The following is a 23,373-nucleotide window of genomic DNA, read 5'->3' as shown; positions in this document are numbered from 1 at the left end:
AATTTAAAGAAATCATTTCAGTTCAGTTCAGTTCAGTTGCTCAGTCGTGTCCGAATCTTTGCGACCCCATGAATCGCAGCACGCCAGGCCTCCCTGTCCATCACCATCTCCCGGAGTTCACTCAGACTCACGTCCATCAAGTCAGTGATGCCATCCAGCCATCTCATCCTCTGTCATGCCCTTCTCCTCCTGCCCCCAATCCCTCCCAGCATCAGAGTCTTTTCCAGTCAGTCAACTCTTCACATGAGGTGGCAAAAGTACTGGAGTTTCAGCTTCAGCATCATTCCCTCCAAGGAAATCCCAGGGCTGATCTCCTTCAGAATGGACTGGTTGGATCTCCTTGCAGTCCAAGGGACTCTCAAGAGTCTTCTCCAACACCACAGTTCAAAAGCATCAATTCTTCAGTGCTCAGCCTTCTTCACAGTCCAACTCTCATATCCATACATGACCACAGGAAAAAACATAGCCTTGACTAGACGGACCTTAGTCAGCAAAGTAATGTCTCTGCTTTTGAATATACTATCTAGGTGGGTCATAACTTGTCTTCCAAGGAATAAGCGTCTTTTAATTTCATGGCTGCAATCACCATCTGCAGTGATTTTGGAGTCCAAAAAAATGAAGTCTGACACTGTTTCCACTGTTTCCCATCTATTTCCCATGAAGTGATGGGACTGGATGCCATGATCTTTGTTTTCTGACTGTTGAGCTTTAAGCCAACTTTTTCACTCTCCACTTTCACTTTTATCAAGAGGCTTTTTAGTTCCTCTTCACTTTCTGCCATAACGGTGGTGTCATCTGCATATCTGAGGTTATTGATATTTCTCCCAGCAATCTTGATTCCAGCTTGTGTTTCTTCCAGCCCAGCGTTTCTCATAATGTACTCTGCATATAAGTTAAATAAGCAGGGTGACAATATACAGCCTTGACGTACTCCTTTTCCTATTTGGAACCAGTCTGTTGTTCCATGTCCAGTTCTAACTGTTGCTTCCTGACCTGCATACAGATTTCTCAAGAGGAATAGTCAGGGATTATAAAATAATTTCAATACATTAATACAGTACACACATCATTTGGAAATATTCTAGGTGGAGAGAGTTGGGTTTATTTTGCTGATATTGCTACAAACATTTCATCCACTGTTCCTTTTCAGCACAGAAGAATATCCATAAGTAGTACCTCTATATTCATAAAATCTTGGTTCTACTGCTTATTGTCATGAGTCGAAGCCCTGAGGATCATGTCCTTAGTAATTGATCATCACATAGAATAAATAGGATTATCTGTACTTTAAGAAGTTACTAACTAGCAGGACAATCTGACTTTTAAGACCTTCCAGTGTGTAAGTAGATCAAGAACAGAGAGGCCAGGCCACATAAACACGAGCTAGATGCCAAACCTCGGTCTCCAAGCTCTGAAAGAAGAAAATGTAGATAGTGCAAGTAGCCTCCAAGAATTGCCAGAGGCTTCAGTTAATGTTTGCAAAGAATTTTCAAGATGAAAGCCATCAGAGAAAAGAGAAATTTTACTATCACCACAGCTGGAATGCTTTGCTAATGTTTTTCCTGATGCAAGAAAGTGACTTTGGAACAAATTTCATGAAAGAAAAGGCCTAATAACCTTCCAACGGAGAAGTTTCTACTCATTTATCACGTTATCAAAGACACTCTGGGGACAGCCAAGGCTTGCCTGGGCGTGTAGGGCTCTACTGCCATCATGAAGGCGCGTCTTTAATGTAACGTGACCAAGATGACAGCCTGTGGGGATGCAACACTCCCTTTAATTAGTTGGGAGGGAGCCAAGAAAAACCCTTCCTGACATACCGGTCCAGCACTCTACTATATTTGCTCCTGCAGATCAATACCAATATAGCAGGCATGTCAAACCACAGAGGCCAGACTCTAATAAAACAAATCTTATATTGACCCTCTAACACTTCATACTGGTATTGAGTATGGTCTTTATATAGGCTTTAGATAGAGTTCACCTTAAAAAAAAAAAAGGTTCTGCATACCAAAATATAAATAGAGTTGCTAACTTTTTATGGTTTTATTCATTTAGATAACAACAAAATTTAGATAATAAATTTTGGAGGTAGCAATTCTAGTGTTATAAACACGGCATTAAACCAAATAGAAAATAATTTCTGTCCTCATGGGGCTTACTACTCTAATTGGAGGAAGCACATTATATAAAATCACCAAGTTATATAACTTTTTAGAAATTGGAAGTACAGTGAAGAAAAAGTTTAGTGAAAGGGAGATAAGATGTGGATTAGAGGGTATATGTTTGCATTTTAAACAGAGTAGTTATGGTAGGCTTTACCACGAAGGTGAAATTTGTGCTCATATTAAAAATTAATTCAAAATGGATTAATAACCTAAATATCAGAGCTAAAACTTATGAAACTTTTAGAAGAGAACAAAGTCAGAAATCTTTATGACCTCAAATGTGATAACTGAGTTTTAAATTTAACACCAAAAGTAATGAATGACAATAGAAAGCAATCAGACTTCATTAAATTAAAACAACTTTTGTGCATTAAAGGACATTATTAACAATGTGAAATGAAAACCTAAAGAATGGGAGAAAATATTTCCAAATCATCTATCTGTTGGGAATTTAATATTTTGAATTCTTATAACTCAACATCAAAAATACAACCAAATTTTAAGAAAAAGACCAAAGGAGTTGAATAGACATTTCTCCAAAAAAAGATACGCAGATGGCCAATAAGCAAATGAAAAGATGTTAATCACTGATCATTAAGGAAATGCAAATCAAAACTATTGGGAGATACTTCTTCATGCCCACCATGTTTTAAACAAAATAATACAAAATCCAATATTATTCAGCCATAAAAGGAATAGAGTATTGATACACACTATAACTAGCATGAATTTCAAAAATACTATGCAAAGTGAAAGAAGTCAGACATTAATGGTTACATATTATATTTTTGTAGTTATTGTAGAATTTATTTCATATCCAGAATATGCAAATCCACAGAGACAGAAAGCAGATTAGAGGTTACCAGGGGATGGGGTAGGGAGAGTTGGGAGTTATTACTTAATATGCATGGGTGTTTTTAATGAAGTTATGAAAGAGCTCTAAAATAGAGCAGTGAACTATTCAAGACTGTGAACACACTAAGTACCACAATACTGTATACTTTGGAATGGTTAATTATATGCCATGTAATTTTCACCTCAAATAAAAAAACAAACACTTTTTCATCACACTTTTAGGATCACATAGCATGTTTTATATTTTATTTTCAGTTATGTATTCATTTCAATCTTTAACCTATTTGCAACATTTTAGTATTTTTTTTAACATAGCTTTATTGATACAATTCACATACAATAGAATCCACCCATTTTATACGTATATTCTGGTGAGTTTTGGTAAATGTATGTAGTTCAACAACCACAACAGTCAAATTTTAGAAAGTATTCAACACCCCAAAAAGTTCCTTCAAAAGTTATGGTCAATCCCCAAACCCAGGTTTTTTGTCATTATAATTGTGCTTTTTCTAGACATACAAAACTCTAGGAAAGGTAAAATTATAATGACAGACATTTCATATGAATGGAATTAAACATTATATGATCTTATATGCAAGGTTCCTTTCACTTAGTATTTGAGGTTCATTTATGTTGATTTATGCATCAGTGCATTATTTGTCCCTTTAAAATTTTTCGATAATTTACTGCATTAAGTTTACCCATTTACAAGGTAAAGTCACTAGATTATTTTTATTTTTCAGTTAGTACAAATAAAGCTTCTATGAATACTTACTTGTAAGACATTTGTATAGACAGACGTTTCCATCTCCTTTTAGTAGATACTGAGTAGAACTGTCTGTTTTTAGGTTTAACTTTTTATTAATAACAAACTGCTGAATATTCCCAAAGTGACTGAACCATTTTCACCAGTAATACATGAGGCCTCCACTTGCTCCCCTTTCTTGGCCAACACTTAGTATTGTGAATTTTTTTAATTATAGTTATTCTAGAGGATGTAAAGTAGTTCTGTTTGTGTTTTTAATTTGAATTTCCCTAATGACTAATGATGCCAAGCATTTTTTCATGTGCTTATTAACCTTTGTATATCTTTTCTTGTGAAGTATCCATTTGTATCTCTTGAACATTTTAAATGAGCTGTTTTTCGTATTATTGAATTTTCACAACTCTTTAAATATCCCAGCAAATATTTTCTTCCAATTTGTAGCTTGCCATTCGATTTAATTAACATTATTGTTTGAGGAACAAAGCTTTTAACCCTAATGATGTCTAATTTACTAACTCAAAAAATAATTTACAATTTATGTATCATAAAAATCTTTGTTGAACCGAAATTCACAAAGATCTTCTTCCATTTCCTTTTAGAATCTTTGGTTCTGTTTAACTCTTAAGGAAATGGCAACCCACTCCAGTATCCTTGCCTGGAAAATCTCAAAGACAGAGAAGGCTGGTGGGCTGCAGTCCACAGACTCACAAAGAGTCGGGCACGACTGAGTGACTAACACTAACACTTATGATTCACTTAAAAATACTTTCTAAATGTATAGTATGAGGTTAGGATTAATTTGTTATTTCAGTATCTTCTATTTAAAAGACTACCCTTTCCCCATTGAATTACCTTAAGCGAAATAAGTGAAGCCGCTCAGTCGTGTCCGACTCTTTGCGACCCCGTGGACTGTAGCCTACCAGGCTTCTCCGTCCATGGGATTCTCCAGGCAAGAATACTGGAGTGGGTTACCATTTCCTTCTCCACTGAATTACCTTAGTAACTGTCTGAATTCTATTTCATTTTCTACTGACTGTTTTTTCCTGACTTTGGGTCATACTATCCTATTGCTTTACATGTCCAGTAATCTGATTAAAAACCATATATAGCATGCCATACACTATGCTGTTTTTGCTGTGTGCTCAGTCTCTTAGTAGTGTCTGACTCTTTGCAACCCCATGGATTATAGCCTGCCAGGCTCCTCTGTCCATGAACTCTATTCTATTCTGCTCTTCTGAAATCTGATGGTTTCCTGTTGTAATATGTGATAAACTTGCCTGGACACAAATAGAAAAATCTGCAGACAGCCGAAATTTTTGCTCATTGGGTTTCTTTCTTTCTTTTGTCTGAATCTCTGGGGGAATATCTTTTGTGCCAGCATATCTTTGAGATCAGCCAATGATTTCAACGGAGATCAAACATAGACAACTCAAGCCAGTGAAATTTCTACCCTCTACCACTCAAACTGTATATGGGTTAAAGAATTCATTCAAATTTGCAGCAAATAAGTAAGCCTCCCCAGATTTCAATTTTGCTTGTGCTTTCTAGGGCATCCTACGTGCACTAATTGTTTTTGCAGTCATCCATGAATGTGTGGAGAGTGTATTATCTCAGCCCTTCTATAGCTCTCTTGCCTCCAAAATCTCTCCCTTAAATTTTTAGCTGCACTGCTATTTTCCCAACCAAATCAGTCACCTTCAGCCAGTAAACCTGTGGATTTTTAACATCTGCCCTGGGAGCATGGGAACATCTTCAGACAAGAAGCATATTGCCCAAGGCTGTAGCCATTTTTAATAAGTAAATATTTTCAAGTTCTTTGCCATCTTTGATCATTTTTAAATGTTATAGTTAATAATTTTTCCATATTCCAATATTTTTCCAAGTTTCCAATAATAAAACTATTAATAAAGCCTTTTAGTAGTATTTTTTTTTAGTAGTAGTAGTATTTTTTGAAATGAGAATCACCCAACCAACTCAGGCAGGCATTCATTAATGTAAGTAGCACCTTAACCATATTTTAAGTACTTATGACTATGTTATTAATATCTCACTTATCATTACATGAAATAAAACAATTGCATCAAAAAATAGTCAACTGCTGCAGGAAAAAAAAATTCTCATTTGTGAACATTAAATTTCAGATTCAATTTCTACACAGTCGGTAGAAACAATATGGTATATAATTAAGATAGCCTTGGCCTCCTAACCCCATTAAAGTCTTCAAAATATATATTACCTTTCTGGAAATTTTTTAAATATAAAGTTTTTTTTTAGACAGAGGATAAATTCAATTTAGACCCACATTCTTCTGAGTATAGAGCATCTCTCTTCCAATGCAGTGTTCATTTGAATGTTAAGAAAATTACCTTGAAGGCTGCTAAACAACGAAGACTCAGTAAGGCCATCACAACTGCCAGAAGGATGGTAGCTCCGTTCCGTATGTCCCATATGGTCTCTACCAGAGGAATACTGCCCACCTGCCAGTCATAGCACAGGGTAACAGGTGCAAGCAGAAGCCACACGTTGAAGGCCAAGAGGTAGGAATAAGTAAGGAATCTAAAAGAGAAGAAGAATCACTAAAACACAACTCGAGATCCATGACTTTCTGAAAACATTCATTCACCATGTTTCTACTGAATAGCCTTTCTATGCTAAGAATGTTATAAAAAGACAAGGTAAATGGAAGGCCATTCATTCATTTAGTCATGAAGTTGACCATTCTGGAATATATCTAACAGCTGCTAGTCACTGTGGTATCTGCTGGCCTTTCAATGATGAAGAAGACAGAGTTTCCATGACCTATTTTTTTAAATTATCATATAAATACATATATAACAACTGAGATAAATGGTATAAAAGAAAAGTTTGATGGAAGTTTTTGACATGAAATGCTGCCTCGTTGGGTACAATTCCCTGAGTAAGAGACATTTGAATTGTCTCTTTTTAATAATGCCCCAAATCCTGCACTAGATATGCAAATATTAACCATTTAAAATAGAGTGATCCATTTTGAACCGTCTCAAAAAATCAAAATATCTGTAGTAGGGATACACAGTCTCTCACAAACCAAGAGGCTAACCTTCAAGAGGAGGGACATACAGTTGTCCCTGATAATAAGAATAGCCAGGTGGACCTCAGGAAGGAAAATAATGATTGGAGTTATTACTCCTGTTTCCTGGCTGTGTCTAGGCAGTAAGGTAAAGCAGAAGGCATCCTAACTGGACCCCCTTCCTTTCTGCACAGAGGAAATGGAATTTATTTAAGTTTGTTGTTCAGTCTACACAAATCATTAAGTAGTGTTCAAGAACCTTGAGAACGGCAGAACCCCAGCATACAGCAAACTCCATCCACGTCTTTGCACTAAGGGATGATTGAACCCTCGTATGGCTTCTAGCAGCAGAAGGCCACGTCTCCAGGATGACCCCAGCCCCTCCCTCGCATTAAAATGACAGCCTGAGAAAGACAGATCATCATTGCCTGGAGAATTTACTTCTTTTCTGGCCAAACCATGACAAAAGGCCCCCAACCTTCATTTCCTAGAGCATTTGCTACAAAGCACTTACGACTAGGAATATGTATCTCCTAGAACTCACAAGGTGTTATCCAGGACCTGGGAGTGTTGTTCCTTTAAAATGTCATCACCAGGAGCATGGGGCCTGGCTCCCAGTCTGCTGAAGGACAGAATCCTAACTGTGATAACTGTCAGCCAGTAGACACAGCCTGAATGCACTTTGAGGATCAGTCCGTTGTAATGTTTTACTTCTCTGACTTAGCCAAGCACCAGTTTGCAAACCCTTCCCCCCGACCCCGCCCCCGCCATTCTCTCTTTAAAGTACTTAGTCACCTCTGCACAAATCAGAATGGAGCTCAGCTTCTGTTCTGTCAGGAATTACTGAATAAAGTGTGCTCTTACTACTCTAACTCATGTCCAGCTGGGTTCATCTTTAACATTCTATATGGAACTAAACCAAAGACCTAGAAAAATCCCTTGTCCTTAAGGAAGGTAAAATCCAATAGTGAAACTAAGATACACAGAATTAAAGAGTCATGAGGGCGCAGAATGTGAAGAAGAGACCTCCCGCACCACCATGTCCTTTTAAAGGAAATCTTAGATGGGCCAAATCCAATGCTAAGAGTAAGTTCATCTTAAATTTTCAATTAAGTAGCTCTGGATTAAAATACCCTTCCCAGCCCTTCTCAACGTATCTCCTTTCCTTCCCTCCTCTTGTTCCAAGGTTGGCAGTGGAAAAACCATTAACAACGATCAGGAGAGGCTCGGTGATGGGGGTTATTCACTGCCTTCACTGTTAAACCCCAGCAGAGAAATGCATCAGATGTTTCAGTGGTGTTTCAAAACTCTCCTCTCTGTTTTTATTTTAAAAAAAATATTAATGCACAGACAGTGCAGTATAAGGGACTTCCCTGATGGCTCAATGGTAAAGAACCCACTTGACAATCTGGGAGATGTGAGTTCGATCCCTGGGCTGGGAAGATCCCCTGGAGAAGGAAATGGCAACTCACTACAGTATTCTTGCCTGGGAAATTCCATGGAGAGAGGAGCCTGGTGGGTTACAGTCCATGTGGTTTAACGAAGTCCATGCTTTATTATTTAACAAAAATAAAAAAAAAAAAGTCACCATATCCCTTTTAGGTTTGGGCCTATGAGAAGGCCAACTTCATAGAAAGATGATTGGGTTACTTAAGGCTTCTTTTCATAGAGATTCTAAGCTGATGTTATTTACTTCTTAGCTCAGTAAAGCTTCTTAACGACTTGGCTTTAAAGGAGAATGTTCAGCCACCAAACTTAGCAGGAAAATTATGCAGCTGTGTTACTCAGTTACATTCCGGCTCTTAATAAATTACTTTAAAAAACAGTATCTCCTTCTTGATGTAATAGATCTAGGCAAAGATTGTAAATGGCTGCTGAAATTATTAGATGAAAAGTTGATGGGGTATTTTATAATGGATGATCTGGTTATATCAGGTACCAGGAACTTATTAAATAATTTTAAAATCACAGACAGGGAAACTAACATCTTGATGTGCTCCTGATGGATTATGCATATCACTATCTATAAGATGGTCTTGCCAAATTAAAAAAAAAATTAAACTTAAATCTAATCAAGCCCTGTGTTACTAGTTTATATCAAATACAGAAAACACCAGAACATGTTTAATAATACCACAAGGAAGCAACATACTAAATTCAGAGTGTTACAGAACAAATGATGGCAGTTTCTTCAACAAATACATTGCAATGGCAAAGAAAAAATGGGAGAGGGCACAAATAAATCAAAAGACTTGAGACATATCAAACAAAATGCACTTTTTGTTTAACTGTGAATTCAAACAAACTGCTCTTAAAAATAACTGCTTATGAGACAGACAAAATTGAAATGCTGATTAGACATGCTAACAGGGAATCATTGTTAATTTGTAAGTGTGGTAACAGTACTGTAGTTCTATTCTTTAAAGGTTCTTGTCTTTTAGAAATACACATAAAATATACGCATTTAAAACAACATGATGACTGGGATTTGCTTCAGAATTATAGACTAAAACAAGGGGGAAGAACTGGGTGGGAATATGAGTGAAATAATATTAGACATGAACTATCATTGTTGAAACTGGATAATGGGTACATGCAATGGCACCCCACTCCAGTACTCTTGCCTGGAAAATCTTAAGGATGGAGGAGCCTGGTGGGCTGCTGTCCATGGGGTCGCTAATAGTTGGACACAACTGAGCGACTTCACTTTGACTTTTCACTTTCATGCATTGGAGAAGGAAATGGCAACCCACTCCAGTGTTCTTGCCTGGAAAATCCCAGGGACAGCAGGGCTTGGTGGGCTGCAGTCCATGGGGTTGCACAGGGGTCGTACATAACTGAAGTGACTTAGCAGCAGCAGCAGCAGCAGGTTCTTTACACTATCTTCTCTCCTTTTGTACTTAATATTTTCATAATAAAAATAAATTTTACATGGTGGTAAAGGTAACAGAATTGCCACAGGAATGCTTCTTATCTTATATTTGGTTGCAGCTTGACTATGGAGTAGATGCAAATGCTATGTAGAAACTTTTAATATTCAGGCCACATTTTGACATTGCTCTGCAAGTTGTGTTCAGTCTCTTATATTTTCTAGATTTCCAATACCACTGCAACAGAGGATGAGATGGCTGGATGGCATCACTGACTCAATGGACATGAGTTTGAGTAAACTCTGGGAGTTTCCCATGAAGTGATCGGACTGGCTGCCATGATCTTCGTTTTCTGAATGTTGAGCTTTAAGCCAACTTTTTCACTCTCCTCTTTCACTTTCATCAAGAGGCTTTTAGTTCCTCTTCACTTTCTGCCATAACGGTAGTGTCATCTGCATATCTGAGGTTATTGATATTTCTCCCGGCAATCTTGATTCCAGCTTGTGCTTCTTCCAGTCCAGCATTTCTCATGACGTACTCGGCATATAAGTTAAATAAGCAGGGTGACAATATACAGCCTTGACGTACTCCTTTTCCGATTTGGAACCAGTCTGTTGTTCCATGTCCAGTTCTAACTGTTGCTTCCTGACCTGCATACAAACTTCTCAAGAGGCAGGACAGGTGGTCTGGTATTCCCATCTCTTGAAGAATTTTCCACAGTTTTTTGTGATCCACACAGTCAAAGGCTTTGGCATAGTCAATAAAGCAGAAATAGATGTTTTTCTGGAACATCTCTTGCTTTTTCCATGATCCAGAGGATGTTGGCAATTTGATCTCTGGTTCCTCTGTCTTTTCTAAAACCAGCTTGAACATCTGGAAGTTCACAGTTCACATGTTGCAGAAGCCTGCCTTGCAGAATTTTGAGCATTACTTTACTAGTATGTGAGATGAGTGCAATTGTGCAGTAGTTTGAGCATTCTTTGGCATTGCCTTTCTTTGGGATTGGAATGAAAACTGACCTTTTCCAGTCCTGTGGCCACTGCTGAGTTTTCCAAACGTGCTGGCATATTGAGTGCAGCACTTTCACAGCATCATCTTTCAGGATTTGAAACAGCTCAACTGGAATGCCATCACCTCAACTAGCTTTGTTCGTAGTGATGCTTTCTAAGGCCCACTTGACTTCACATTCCAGGATGGCTGGCTCTAGGTGCGTGATCACATCATCGTGATTATCCAGGTCGTGAAGATCTTTTTTTGTACAGTTCTTCTGTGTATTCTTGCCTGCCATCTCTTCTTAATATCTTCTGCTTCTGTTAGGTCCAGACCATTTCTGCCCTTTATTGTGCCCTTCTTTGCATGAAATGCTCCCTTGGTATCTCTAATTTTCTTCAAGAGATTTCTAGTCTTTCCCATTCTGTTGTTTTCCTCTATTTCTTTGCATTGATCGCTGAAGAAGGCTTTCTTATCTCTTGCTATTCTTTGGAACTCTGCATTCAAATGTTTATATCTTTCCTTTTCGCTTCTCTTCTTTTCACAGCTATTTGTAAGGCCTCCCAGACAGCCATTTTGCTTTTTTGCATTTCTTTTCCATGGAGATGGTCTTGATCACTGTCTCCTGTACAATCTCACGAACCTCCATCCATAGTTCATCAGGCACTCTATCGATCAGATCTAGGCCTTTAGGTCTATTTCTCACTTCCACTGTATAATAATCAAAAGGGATTTGATTTAGGTCATACCTGAATGGTCTAGCGGTTTTCCCTACTTTCTTCAATTTAAGTCTGAATTTGGTAACAAGGAGTTCATGATCTGAGCCACAGTCAGCTCCTGGTCTTGTTTTTGTTGACTGTATAGAGCTTCTCCATCTTTGGCTGCAAAGAATATAATCGATCTGATTTTGGTGTTGACCATTTGGTGATGTCCATGTGTAGAGTCTTCTCTTGTGTTGTTGGAAGAGGGTGTTTGCTATGACCAGTGCATTTTCTTGGCAAAACTCTATTAGTCTTTGCCCTGCTTCATTCTGCATTCCAAGGCCAAATTTGCCTGTTACTCCAGGTGTTTCTTGACTTCCTACTTTTGCATTCCAGTCCCCTATAATGAAAAGGACATCTTTTTTAGGTGTTAGTTCTAAAAGGTATTGTAGGTCTTCATAGAATTGTTCAACTTCAGCTTCTTCAGCGTTACTGGTTGGGGCATAGACTTGGATTACCGTGATATTGAATAGTTTGTCTTGGAGATGAACAGAGATGATTCTGTCATTTTTGAGATTGCATCCAAGTACTGCATTTCGGACTCTTTTGTTGACCACGATGGCTACTCCATTTCTTCTAAGGGATTCCTGCCCTCAGTAGTAGATATAATGGTCATCTGAGTTAAATTCACCCATTCCAGTCCATTTTAGTTCGCTGATTTCTAGAATGTTGATGTTCACTCTTGCCATCTCGTTTGACCACTTCCAATTTGCCTTGATTCATGGACCTGACATTCCAGGTTCCTATGCAATATTGCTCTTTTCAGCATCGGACCTTGCTTCTATCACCAGTCACATCCACAGCTGGGTATTGTTTTTGCTTTGGCTCCATCCCTTCATTCTTTCTGGAGTTATTTCTCCACTGATCTCCAGTAGCATACTGGGTACCTACTGACCTGGGGAGTTCCTCTTTCAGTATCCTATCATTTTGCCTTTTCATACTGTTCATGGGGTTCTCAAGGCAAGAATACTGAAGTGGTTTGCCATTCCCTTTTCAATATAGTTACTTATATAATTTTTAAATGCTCAATTTTGACTTTTTATATAGATTATGAAAAAATAGGTTTAAAAATAAAAGCAAACCATGGAACTAAAAAAAACAAACTTCCCCTTCTTGTAATACTAGGAAGGTCAAAACCATTAACTTGACTCAAGACTATTAACTTAATCCTTCTTAATTTTTGTTAGGTATAGTTGTTAGGTATTTTGTTAGGTATGGTTTATAATAATATATTAGTTTCAAGTGTACATCACAGTGATTCTAAATTTTTGTATATTATACTCCATTTAAAGTTATTATAAAATATTGGCTTTAGTCCCTGTGCTATACAATGTATCATTGCTGCTTATTTATTTTACACATAGTAGTTTGTACCTAATTTTCTACCCTTAAATTGCCCCTCCCCTTCCCTCTCCCTACTGGCAATCATTAGTGTGCTCTCTACGTTTGTGAGTCTGTTTCATTATACTCGATGTCTTACTTTATTTATTAGGTTTCACATATAAGTGATGACATTCAGTATTTGTTTTCCTTTGTCTGACATTTCACTAAGCATAGTACTCTCCAGGCCCATCTAATCTGTTGTGAAATGCAATTTTGTTCTTTTTTATGACTGAGTAATATTACAGTGTAGGTATGTGCATGGGTGTGTGCACGCTAAGTCACTTCAGTCCTGTCCAACGCTTTGTAACCCTATGGACCATAGCCCACCAGGCTCTTCTGTCCATGGGGTTATCCAAGCAAGAATACTGGAGTGGGCAGCCGTGCCCTTTTCCAAGGGATCTTCTGACCCAGGGATAGATTTGAGTCTCTCATGTCTCCTGCTTTGGCAGGTGGGTTCTTACCACTAGTGCCACCTGGGAAGCTCTGTATGTATATACCACAGCTTTTTTTATTTTTGTCTATTCACCTTTTGATGTACACATAGGTAGCATCCATATTTTGGCTATGGAAATAATATTTCTATGAACATAGGGGTGCATGTATCTTTTCAACTTAGTATTTTTTTGTGTGTGTGATATATACACAGGAATGGGATTGACCTTCTTAATACTTAAACATTATCTCAAGAAACTCTGAGGCATAACCTACCTTTTGTGCTATGAATTCAAATCAATGTTGCAAGGAGACTCCTTAAATACTATTTGAAATCCTGGAACAGCACTGGAAAATTTTTGCAAATTTAGGTATAAAGAAGTCACTTGGAATCATGCCAAAAGCTAATTACATTTTTGGAGGCTAGTTGTGCTGGCTGTAATTAGAAACTGATGTATTTCTTTTTAACTCATTGACTGTGAATTACATTTCAAACTAATCATCTTGCTTATTTCTGCTAAAATTTCAGAAATAAAACAGTCTGTTTAGTATCTTTGCCTGCTGGGTTTTCTTTTTTAAAACAGGAACAAAAATAAAATGAATTATTTATCAATTTTCTGCCATGAATTTTACACACAAGAGGAAATTCACTAGAATATCTGGTCAACAAAATACAATATACAGCACAAAAAGCTGGGAATTCAGCTTAAACAATTTAGTCCTTTATTTTAATTGATAAGCCAGGAATGAATGAAGAAGTTTCAGGATGAAATATATGAAAGGGAAGGTGAGGCCAGTGGGGACCTGGCATCAAATAGCACCTAATGGAATTAGTGCTCCTTAAATATAAATCTTCTTTTTTATTAAAAAAAAAAAAAAAGAGTGCTTCACCTGACCTGCCTCTTGAGAAACCTGTATGCAGGTCAGGAAGCAACAGTTAGAACTGGACATGGAACAACACACTGGTTCCAAAAATGGAAAAGGAGTACGTCAAGGCTGTATATTGTCACCCTGCTTATTTAACTTATATGCAGAGTACATCATGAGAAACACTGGGCTGGAAGAACAAGCTGGAATCAAGATTGCCGGGAGAAATATCAATAACCTCAGATATGCAGATGACACCACCCTTATGGCAGAAAGTGAAGAAGAACTAAAGAGCCTCTTGATGAAAGTGAAAGGGGAGAGTGAAAAAGTTGGCTAAAAGCTCAACATTTAGAAACAGTGTCAGACTTTATTGTTCTGGTCTCCAAAATCACTGCAGATGGTGACTGCAGCCGCAAAATTAAAATATGCTTACTCCTTGGAGGGAAAGTTATGACCACCTTAGACAGCATATTGAAAAGCAGAGACATTATTTTGTCAACAAAGGTCCATCTAGTCAAGGCTATGATTTTTCCAGTGGTCATGTATGGATGTGAGAGTTGGACTATAAAGAAAGCTAAGTGCAGAAGAATTGATGCTTTTGAACTGTGGTGTTGGAGAAGACTCTTGAGAATCCCTTGAACTGCAAGGAGATCCAACCAGTCCATCCTAAAGGAAATCAGTCCTCGGTGTTCACTGGAAGGACTGATGCTGAAGCTGAAACTCCAGTACTTTGTCCACCTGATGCAAAGAGCTGACTCATTGGAAAAGACCCTGATGCTGGGAAATATTGAAGGCAAGAGGGGAAGGGGACGACAGAGAATGAGATGGTTGGATGGCATCACCAACTCGATGGACATGGGTTTGGGTGGACTCCGGGAGTTGGTGATGGACAGGGAGGCCTGGCGTGCTGTGGTTCATGGGGTCGCAGAGTCGGACATGACTGAGTGACTGAACTGAACTGAACTGAAGTGCAAAAACTACACATAGAATCTGTTCTTTGTCTTTAAAAAAACCTTTTGGCAAAGAAATATCATGAGCCTAACATATTTCCCTGTTCTAGGAAGATGCCTGTGACAGGTACATTTAAAAAAATCATACACTGCAAGCAGAAATGTACAGCACTTGCTTGTTTTATATAAAATGTTTCTGCTCAAAGGATCCTTTTTGTTTCATTTATGAAATCCCCCATCATTTCATAAATACAGGTCATTGGGTCCACTGTATACACAGTGCATCTTCTCAGTTAAGGCACAGGCTAACACTGTCTAAATAGCTGAGGTGTAAACCACAGTACCTCCACAATGGAGTACCCCATCTTTCTCTGACTCTGCCTCTGCCCTCCAGATTTTGGTGATCTGTCCTACCCCTCCCCAGACTGTCCTGTTCATCTTCATAATTCCTCTGTTCCACTGATGCTTCAAAAGGGTCTCCACAGTTTCACTCTGGAGAAATAACGACAGGCCTTTGTCGGCCAAACCTGCTTATTACCATCATTAGCATCTTTTCCTGCTTATAACCTTCTCCAGAGCCAAAGAAAGCCATTTCCTGAACTAAGTTCTCAATGAATAGGAGATCCTCAAGCGAATTCAATAAATGTTGAATAATTATGCTGGGCATTTTTAGCAGTACTGAAGGGTAATCAGAGCTAGCCCCTGTCCCCCACATGGACAGCATCAGTGGACATGTACACATCACATGGTGGGAAATAGTGAAATACAGATACCAAATTTCAATGGAGCTCTAAGACATGTAATGAAAAACAGAGGATTAAGGAATGCCCTCCTATAATCTATGCAGAACTTAAATAGGTGGACAGACAGCAGACAGAGAATCCATGCAGGACCACAAATAAAAATGGTTTCAAATTGTAAATGAATATGACTTTCTGAGGACAGTTAAAAATATGGGTTAGCTAGAAAGTGTTACAGTACTCTTGCTTGGGAAATCCCATGGGCGGAGGAGCCTGGTAGGCTGCAGTCCATGGGGTCGCGAAGAGTCGGACACAACTGAGTGACTTCACTTTCACTTTTCACTTTCATGCATTGGAGAAGGAAATGGCAACCCACTCCAGTGTTCTTGCCTGGAGAATTCCAGGGACGGGGGAGCCTGGTGGGCTACTGTCTGTGGGGTCGCACAGAGTTGGACACGACTGAAGTGACTTAGCAGCAGCAGCAGAAAGTGTTAGGTGTTCAGTCATGTCCAACTCTTTGGGACCCCATGAACTGTAGCCCATCAGGCTCCTCTGTCTATGGAATTCTCCAGGCAAGAATACTGAAGTGGGTAGCTATTCCCTTCTCCAGGGGATCTTCCCAACCCAGGGATCGAAACCAGGTCTCCTGCATTGCAGGCAGATTCTTTCCCATCTGAGCCATCAAGGAAGCCCATGAGTAAACTCGAGTATAGGATTAAAATGAGTAATATAAAAATGATAAACTGCCTCTGCTAAGATGAAAAATATTATGAAAAATACTTATGTTGAGTGTTGGTGAGGATGTGGGAAAATTGGGACTTTGAAACACTACTGTGAATTGGTTAAACCACGTTGGAGAAGTTCAGGCAGTTTCATGAAAGTAAAATAAATGACTACTTTAGGATCCAGCAATTCTACTCCTAAGTTTATTCCAACAGTGATATACATATATTTTAAGCAAAAGAGTACATTTACAACATTGTTCACAGCAGTACTATTATTATTTTTAAATTTTATTGAAGTATAGTTGATTTACATTTCAGGTGTACATCAAGCTGATTTGATGTATATATATTTACACATACATATATTATGTGTATATATATTCTTTCTCAGATTCTTTCATGATGGTTTATTATAAGTATATAGAATTCTCTGTGCAATACAGTGGGTCTTGGTTGTTTATCTATTTTATATATAGTAGTGTGTATCTGTTAATCCCAAATTCCTAATTTATCCCTTCTTTCCTTTCCCCTTTGGTAACCTAAGTTTGTTTGCTATGTCTGTGCCTCTATTTCTATTTTATAAAAAGTTCATTTGCATCATTTATTTTTTAGATTTTACACATAGTGGTATCATATGATACTTGTCCTCTGTCTGTCTTACTTCACTTTAGTATGATAATCTCTAGGTCCATCATCTTGTTGCAAATGGCATTATTTCATTCTTTTTTATGATTGAGTAATATTCCATGATGTGTGTGCATGTGTATATATTAACAGTTTCAAACTGATGTCCATCCACAATAAAATCAATACCTATATTGCTATAAATTCATTGAATGGAAATCCACCCAGCAATGACAATAAATGCAACAGGGATGAACATTATCATGGGTGATGTGGAGCAAAAACAGATGACACAAAAGAAAAGAAAATCAAGGAAAACCATCTATAGATAAGGATGGGGTGACCAGAAGCATGTCCTAACCCCCAGCACACAGGGCTGGGACAGAAAGTCACAAGGCAAGTCCGGCTGAATGACTGGAGTAGAAGCTTGTCTGTGGCCCTCATCTCCTAGGTCCTTGGTGTCAACAGAGTAGAAAGTGCTAGACAATCCTTGTAAGAATCAAAAGATCTAGGCACCAGGCCTTCTTCATGGCTGCCCTGCTTCTCTCAGTCTCTGCTCCAGCTCCTCCCTCTGCCCCTGGGCTCCTCATTCATGCTTCTCATAACTGAGGCCGGGTGTAGCCATCAGGGTTGCCCAGCCATCGTCCTCTTGCCTTCACGCCTCTGTTACTTCAGTCTTTGTGGCCAATCGCCTTACTCTTAGGTTTCAAAGTCCTGAGACTGGCTCCTGATTGGGTCACCTCATCTCTTGGAATCAACTCTCACAGGTTGGCTGAACTCTAACTCCTGATCCTTCAGGTCCCGGTGAGGATGTCACTTCTCCTGATAAGTGTTCCCTGTCACTGCACCCTCCCAGGGCCAAGCTGGAGTCCCCTAGGTGAATGCCTGCAGCCTCGGGGCATACATGTCTCCTGCAACTTCCTGTTAACATGCCTGACTTTCCACTGAAACAGAAGTTTCTCAGGGACAGAGCTGAGTCTCATTGATAGTTATCTCCCCAGCATCCAGCTCTTTAAAGAAATAGGTCTTAAGAAATTAGTCTGATAGCAAAATAATGCCTAAAAATCTAAAAATATTTAAATTTGATTATTTTATTTTGACCTGAGGCAACCATACCTGCTAGGCTTTTAGATACCCAGGCTTATAGCTAAAGGGCACAGACTGAAGATTCCACCCTCGTGTGGCCCTCTTAGCATCTTGAGCAAAGCTGGATCCTGGGACATCATCCAGGAGTGAGAAGAATCTGAGTAAAGGCACTCACTCCCCTCACATGTCACATAGCATCATCATAAACTAGGCTAGGATTACTTTTTCTATTTCTGCTTTACTGACTATGCCAAAGCCTTTGACTGTGTGGATCACAATAAACTGTGGAAAATTCTGAAAGAGATGGGAATACCAGACCACCTGACCTGCCTCTTGAGAAATCTGTATGCAAGTCAGGAAGCAACAGTTAGAACTGGACATGGAACAACAGACTGGTTCCAAATAGGAAAAGGAGTACATCAAGGCTGTATATTGTCACCCTGCTTATTTAACTTCTATGCAGAGTACATCATGAGAAACGCTGGACTGGAAGAAACACAAGCTGGAATCAAGATTGCTGGGAGAAATATCAAAAACCTCAGATATGCAGATGACACCACCCTTATGGCAGAAAGTGAAGAGGACCTAAAAAGTCGCTTGATGAAAGTGAAAGAGGAGAGTGAAAAAGTTGGGTTAAAGCTTAACATTCAGAAAACAAAGATCATGGCATCTGGTCCCATCACTTCATGGGAAGTAGAAACAGTGTCAGACTTTATTTTTGGGGGCTCCAAAATCACTGCAGATGGTGATTGCAGCCATGAAATTAAAAGACGCTTACTCCTTAGAAGAAAAGTTATGACCAACCTAGATACTATATTCAAAAGCAGAGACAGTACTTCGCCGATTAAGGTCCATCTAGTTAAGGCTATGGTTTTTCCTGTGGTCATGTATGGATGTGAGAGTTGGACTGTGAAGAAAGCTGAGCACCAAAGAATTGATGCTTTTGAACTGTGGTGTTGGAGAAAGACTCTTGAGAGTCCCTTGGACTGCAAGGAGATCCAATCAGTCCATTCTGAAGGAGATCAACCCTGGAATTTCTTTGGAAGGAATGATGCTAAAGCTGAAGCTCCAGTACTTTGGCCACCTCATGCGAAGAGTTGACTCATTGGAAAAGACTTTGATGCTGGGAGGGATTGGGGGCAGGAGGAGAAGGGGACGACAGAGGATGAGATGGCTGGGTGGCATCACGGGACTCGATGGACATGAGTCTGAGTGAACTCTGGGAGTTGGTGATGGACAGGGAGGCCTGGCGTGCTGCGATTCATGGGGTCGCAAAGATTTGGACACGACTGAAGTGAACTGAACTGTGATAAATATAGTTCAGATGAGAACTCCTGTTACATGACAAACTATATAAAGTCAATCTGAAATGTCATTAAGTCTCTTTGATCTTTTTAATACACCATTAATACAATTATCTTATTAACAGAGACAGTCTCCTCAGAGCAGAAAACATCAATTTCAACATCCAAGGCTGTCAGTAACAATTTCTTACTCATTTATCTGCAAAAAATTAAGTAATTCCTTCTGCAAAATAAATACTGGGTTCATTTCTTATCTAGAGTCTGTTTCTCTCTATAAAGCATTTAACATCTTTATTTCAGACCCAACATACTTCTTCTCATTGAGCACAGGCGTAAACAGCAGGTTAAACAGCCTGCACATGAGCTGCTGATCTTACATCAGGTGCAGGTTCCATATTCCACACAGAATCCTGGTGGTCTACTAACGAACTAAATCCAATTACACTGAACATACTTTAAGCATGTACAGCATTTTCTAGTGCTTACATATAAGGATTATCTGATCCCAACTCATTCTCTATGAAGCGAGTGTTACCCTCATTCTTGCAGCAAGGAAAATAGCCAATGTTATACCTATTCAAACAATTGTCCAGTTCACTGCAGGAGACCCTCTGGAGACCATGCATACTAGGCAGGGTTTTCTGGCCTATGTACAATGCAGAAAACTGAATGGAAACATGATTGTCAAATACTGGCATTTCATGGAGAAACACCTGTCTGAGATTCTGACATTCCTTGGACAGTGCCACCTGGAAGAACCTGAGTTTGTATACCAAAAAACCCAAGCCATTAAATTTTAGTCGAAGCAGGGCTGACAAACTTAAACCAGCATGCAGTCTTCTCTATAGCACAGCAAACAGATGCCTGAACTGATGGAAATGTTTGTCAAAGCATCACACAGCAAGAAACAGGATCCATAATTTAAAAGCTCGGCTTTGGCATTTTATTCATTATGAAAAGCAATATTTGCTTTTATGTTCCATTGTTAGCAAAAAACAAAAGATTCATCTCTAATTTTTATCAGCTGCTCATGGATTTAATATTATAATGTAAACACAATAAGTAAATTTAAAGGATTGTGTTTTTTCTTGAAGCAGGAAAGTGTCAACAAGTGATCCAGCATTTTCAACCCCACTCCCTAGTCCACAGGTAGAATTTCCCACTTCCACAGGCTCCCCTTCTGACTCCCTCCTCTTTCCTCTTCTTTGTTTCTCTCCCCTTCATTCCCAGGGTCCAAGACAAATTAGAGGAATTACTACTACACAGTGTCATTTCAGTTGGGGAAACTACACTCAGTGACTTTGATCATCTCTTTCATCTCCAAGCTATTTTTCTAAGAACATAATACAAAATATATGATGGGACAACCCCCAGCTTGTAGAGAGCTCTTTAGTTACAGAGGACACAGTTCATACCTGAAGATTTCAAGAGTAACACCTCACCCCACCACCACCACAAAGGTGCTGATCAAACACAGAATTATCTCACCCAATGTTATACCTATTCAAACAATTTCTGGAACCTGCAGCAGAAAGTCTTATTTTTAGCATACTTCCCAGGGTGATTCTGATCTTCATTCTAGTTCAGCAACTATTGTTTTAAAAGTCAGAATAGATTCAGTTTCATTTCATGTATGGAGACACGGCTAGTTGCTGAAGCAAGAACAGAGCAACGCCTTTTGCCTACCTCTCTTTAAGCACACAGTTGTTTTGTTTTTAAAAATAACTTAAAATTTCACTTGTTCAGAGTTTATTATTAGTCTCCATGTTAGAGACTTAAAGGACTATAAACATTGTAAGGCATACGTACTAAGGCTGTAACTATCAAAACCTAAGGTTTCATGCCTGTTTGAAATTACCAACTAAAAATGGAGACAGAAAAAAAGCTTCTTTTGAAGGATAATATTGACTTCTATCTTAATTTCATTATTTCATATCTTAATGTCTTCCTACAAAATAATGCATGCTTTTTCTTGTGTAGCCAAGCTGCAGAAACAGATCTACCCACCTAAATGGATATATTTCACCTGCTTATCCAGAATCACATCTCATGAAAAAAACATGATGCCAATAGGAGGCCTTAAATTCACTGAAAAACCCAATTTTATCTGTTTCCTGGATTTGAAAGACAACTATTTTCAATATCAGAAAGGCCATAGTTCTTTGGTTAAGGATATATTGCTTTATGTTCTGTCTCCTTTGAATCAAGTAAAATAGAAAACCTGTTACTAGGCAGCAGGCAGGTGCCTTAATAGTGAAAATAACATTATTCTCTTCTACAGGCTGTAGCCCAATGCGGAAGCCTTACTCAATTCAGGCTTTTGTTTTTATTTTTAATCCAAGATTTACAAAAGGGTGTCAAGTCACAAAATTGAAAGTCAAAGCACCACATTTCTAAAGAGACACATATAAACATATGAGTAAATCCTGTGCTAAATGACAATTCTCTGACAGAACAAGCTGCTCAGAGACCTACTCCATCACTCCTCAAATGTGAGTCCACCATAACCACAGAAGCAGAATCTTCGGGTACCAGACCTGAGCACTGATGTTTCAACATGATTCACAAGTGTTTTTGAGACGCATGCGGGTTTGGCAAGCTGTCCGGAGTAAAATCATAAAGCCCAGGACAGTTGTAACCAGGGCATAAATTTGGGTGGTATTATAAGAAGCGACATAAGCATCCATAGTCTTGGTCCCTAAAGGACTTCTTTTTCAGATGGCACTAAGTCAGTCTTGACACCAAAAGGCAGAGTGCAAAATCTCTACCACTCAGAATCAGCTGAGTAAAACAGATGTTGGCAGATTAGAGAAAAACAGTCAAATCAGAGGCAGAGAAAGGCTGCAGAGTAGGCTGTGTCTAACTCCACTCGCCAGCTTACCCATCCTTTTAAGAGCTAGGCCAAGAACCGCAGCGCTTGTTCTAGGCCAGTGCTATCCAATAGAAATATAACAAAGTGTGTGTATTTTCAATGTTTTATTAGCTATGATAAAAAGAAGAAATTAATATGCCAAATTAATTTAATAGTATATTTTGTTTCAAGAATATATTCAAAATATCATTTCAACATGTATATATTTAATGGGATATAGTCAATATAAAACTATTAATGAGATGTTCTGCATCTCATCATTCTTATAGGATTTTGCCTTCAAAATCTTGTGCACATTTGATTTATACTTAAAGCATATCTCAATTCAGACTAGCTGGTAGCCTCACGTGGCTCTAGTAGTAGACACCACAGATCTACGTAATCACTCTGGCCCTCAGTCCCACCCTCCACCTCTCCCCACACACACTTGTTCTTGGTTTAATCTTTAATTTGGGACTTCTACTCTAAACTCACTTGCAATCCTGGGCTTTAGCCCCTTTCTGCGTTCAAATCCAATTTCAAAATTTTTTAATCTCAGGTGTACCAAATCGCTAACCTGTTCCATTGTCGCTGTTCTAGTTCAAGGCTTTTGTCTCCATTCACTTCCTTCTACCTCTGGTGAAAACTTCTAGCTCTTGTTACAACAGAAATTCCACATGGGATGTGAGGCCAAAATTTTCTTAAACTTGCTTGTCAAGAGAAAGTTGGGCAATCAAAATACAATATTCTCCCTGTTCTTCAACTTATAATGATATTTTTCTTCTCAAGTCAAAAGCAGAAACATGTACAATTCAACGTCATGTCATTTAGCTGATCCACACAATCTCAACAGACTGACTGGAAAAGTCATTGATCAGTCACAGAATTCCTGACAGTTAATATGATCCCCAAACAGTCTGAATGCCTGGGATAAAATGAAAAGGAAAAAGAT

The 23,373-nt window shown here is 38.7% G+C and overlaps 1 protein-coding gene across 4 annotated transcripts in view; it reads right to left on the bottom strand.

The window, feature by feature from the left end:
• Positions 1-23,373, bottom strand: part of TMTC1 (transmembrane O-mannosyltransferase targeting cadherins 1) — a 338,032-nt gene that overhangs the window by 161,267 nt on the left and 153,392 nt on the right. For 3 of the 4 annotated variants that reach the window (XM_004006752.5, XM_027967794.2, XM_042247327.1), the window contains one exon: positions 6,156-6,345. The exons of the other annotated variant lie outside the window; for it this stretch is intronic. In XM_004006752.5, coding sequence (XP_004006801.1) covers positions 6,156-6,345 — 190 coding nt within the window. The remainder of the gene's footprint in view (positions 1-6,155; positions 6,346-23,373) is intronic. 4 annotated transcript variants of the gene reach the window in all.

This window comes from Ovis aries, chromosome 3 (assembly GCF_016772045.2).
Source record: "Ovis aries strain OAR_USU_Benz2616 breed Rambouillet chromosome 3, ARS-UI_Ramb_v3.0, whole genome shotgun sequence".
NCBI classification, from domain to species: Eukaryota; Metazoa; Chordata; class Mammalia; order Artiodactyla; family Bovidae; genus Ovis; species Ovis aries.
The sequence above is the reverse complement of the archived record's forward strand: the minus strand, read 5'-3'. Positions and strand labels throughout refer to the sequence as shown.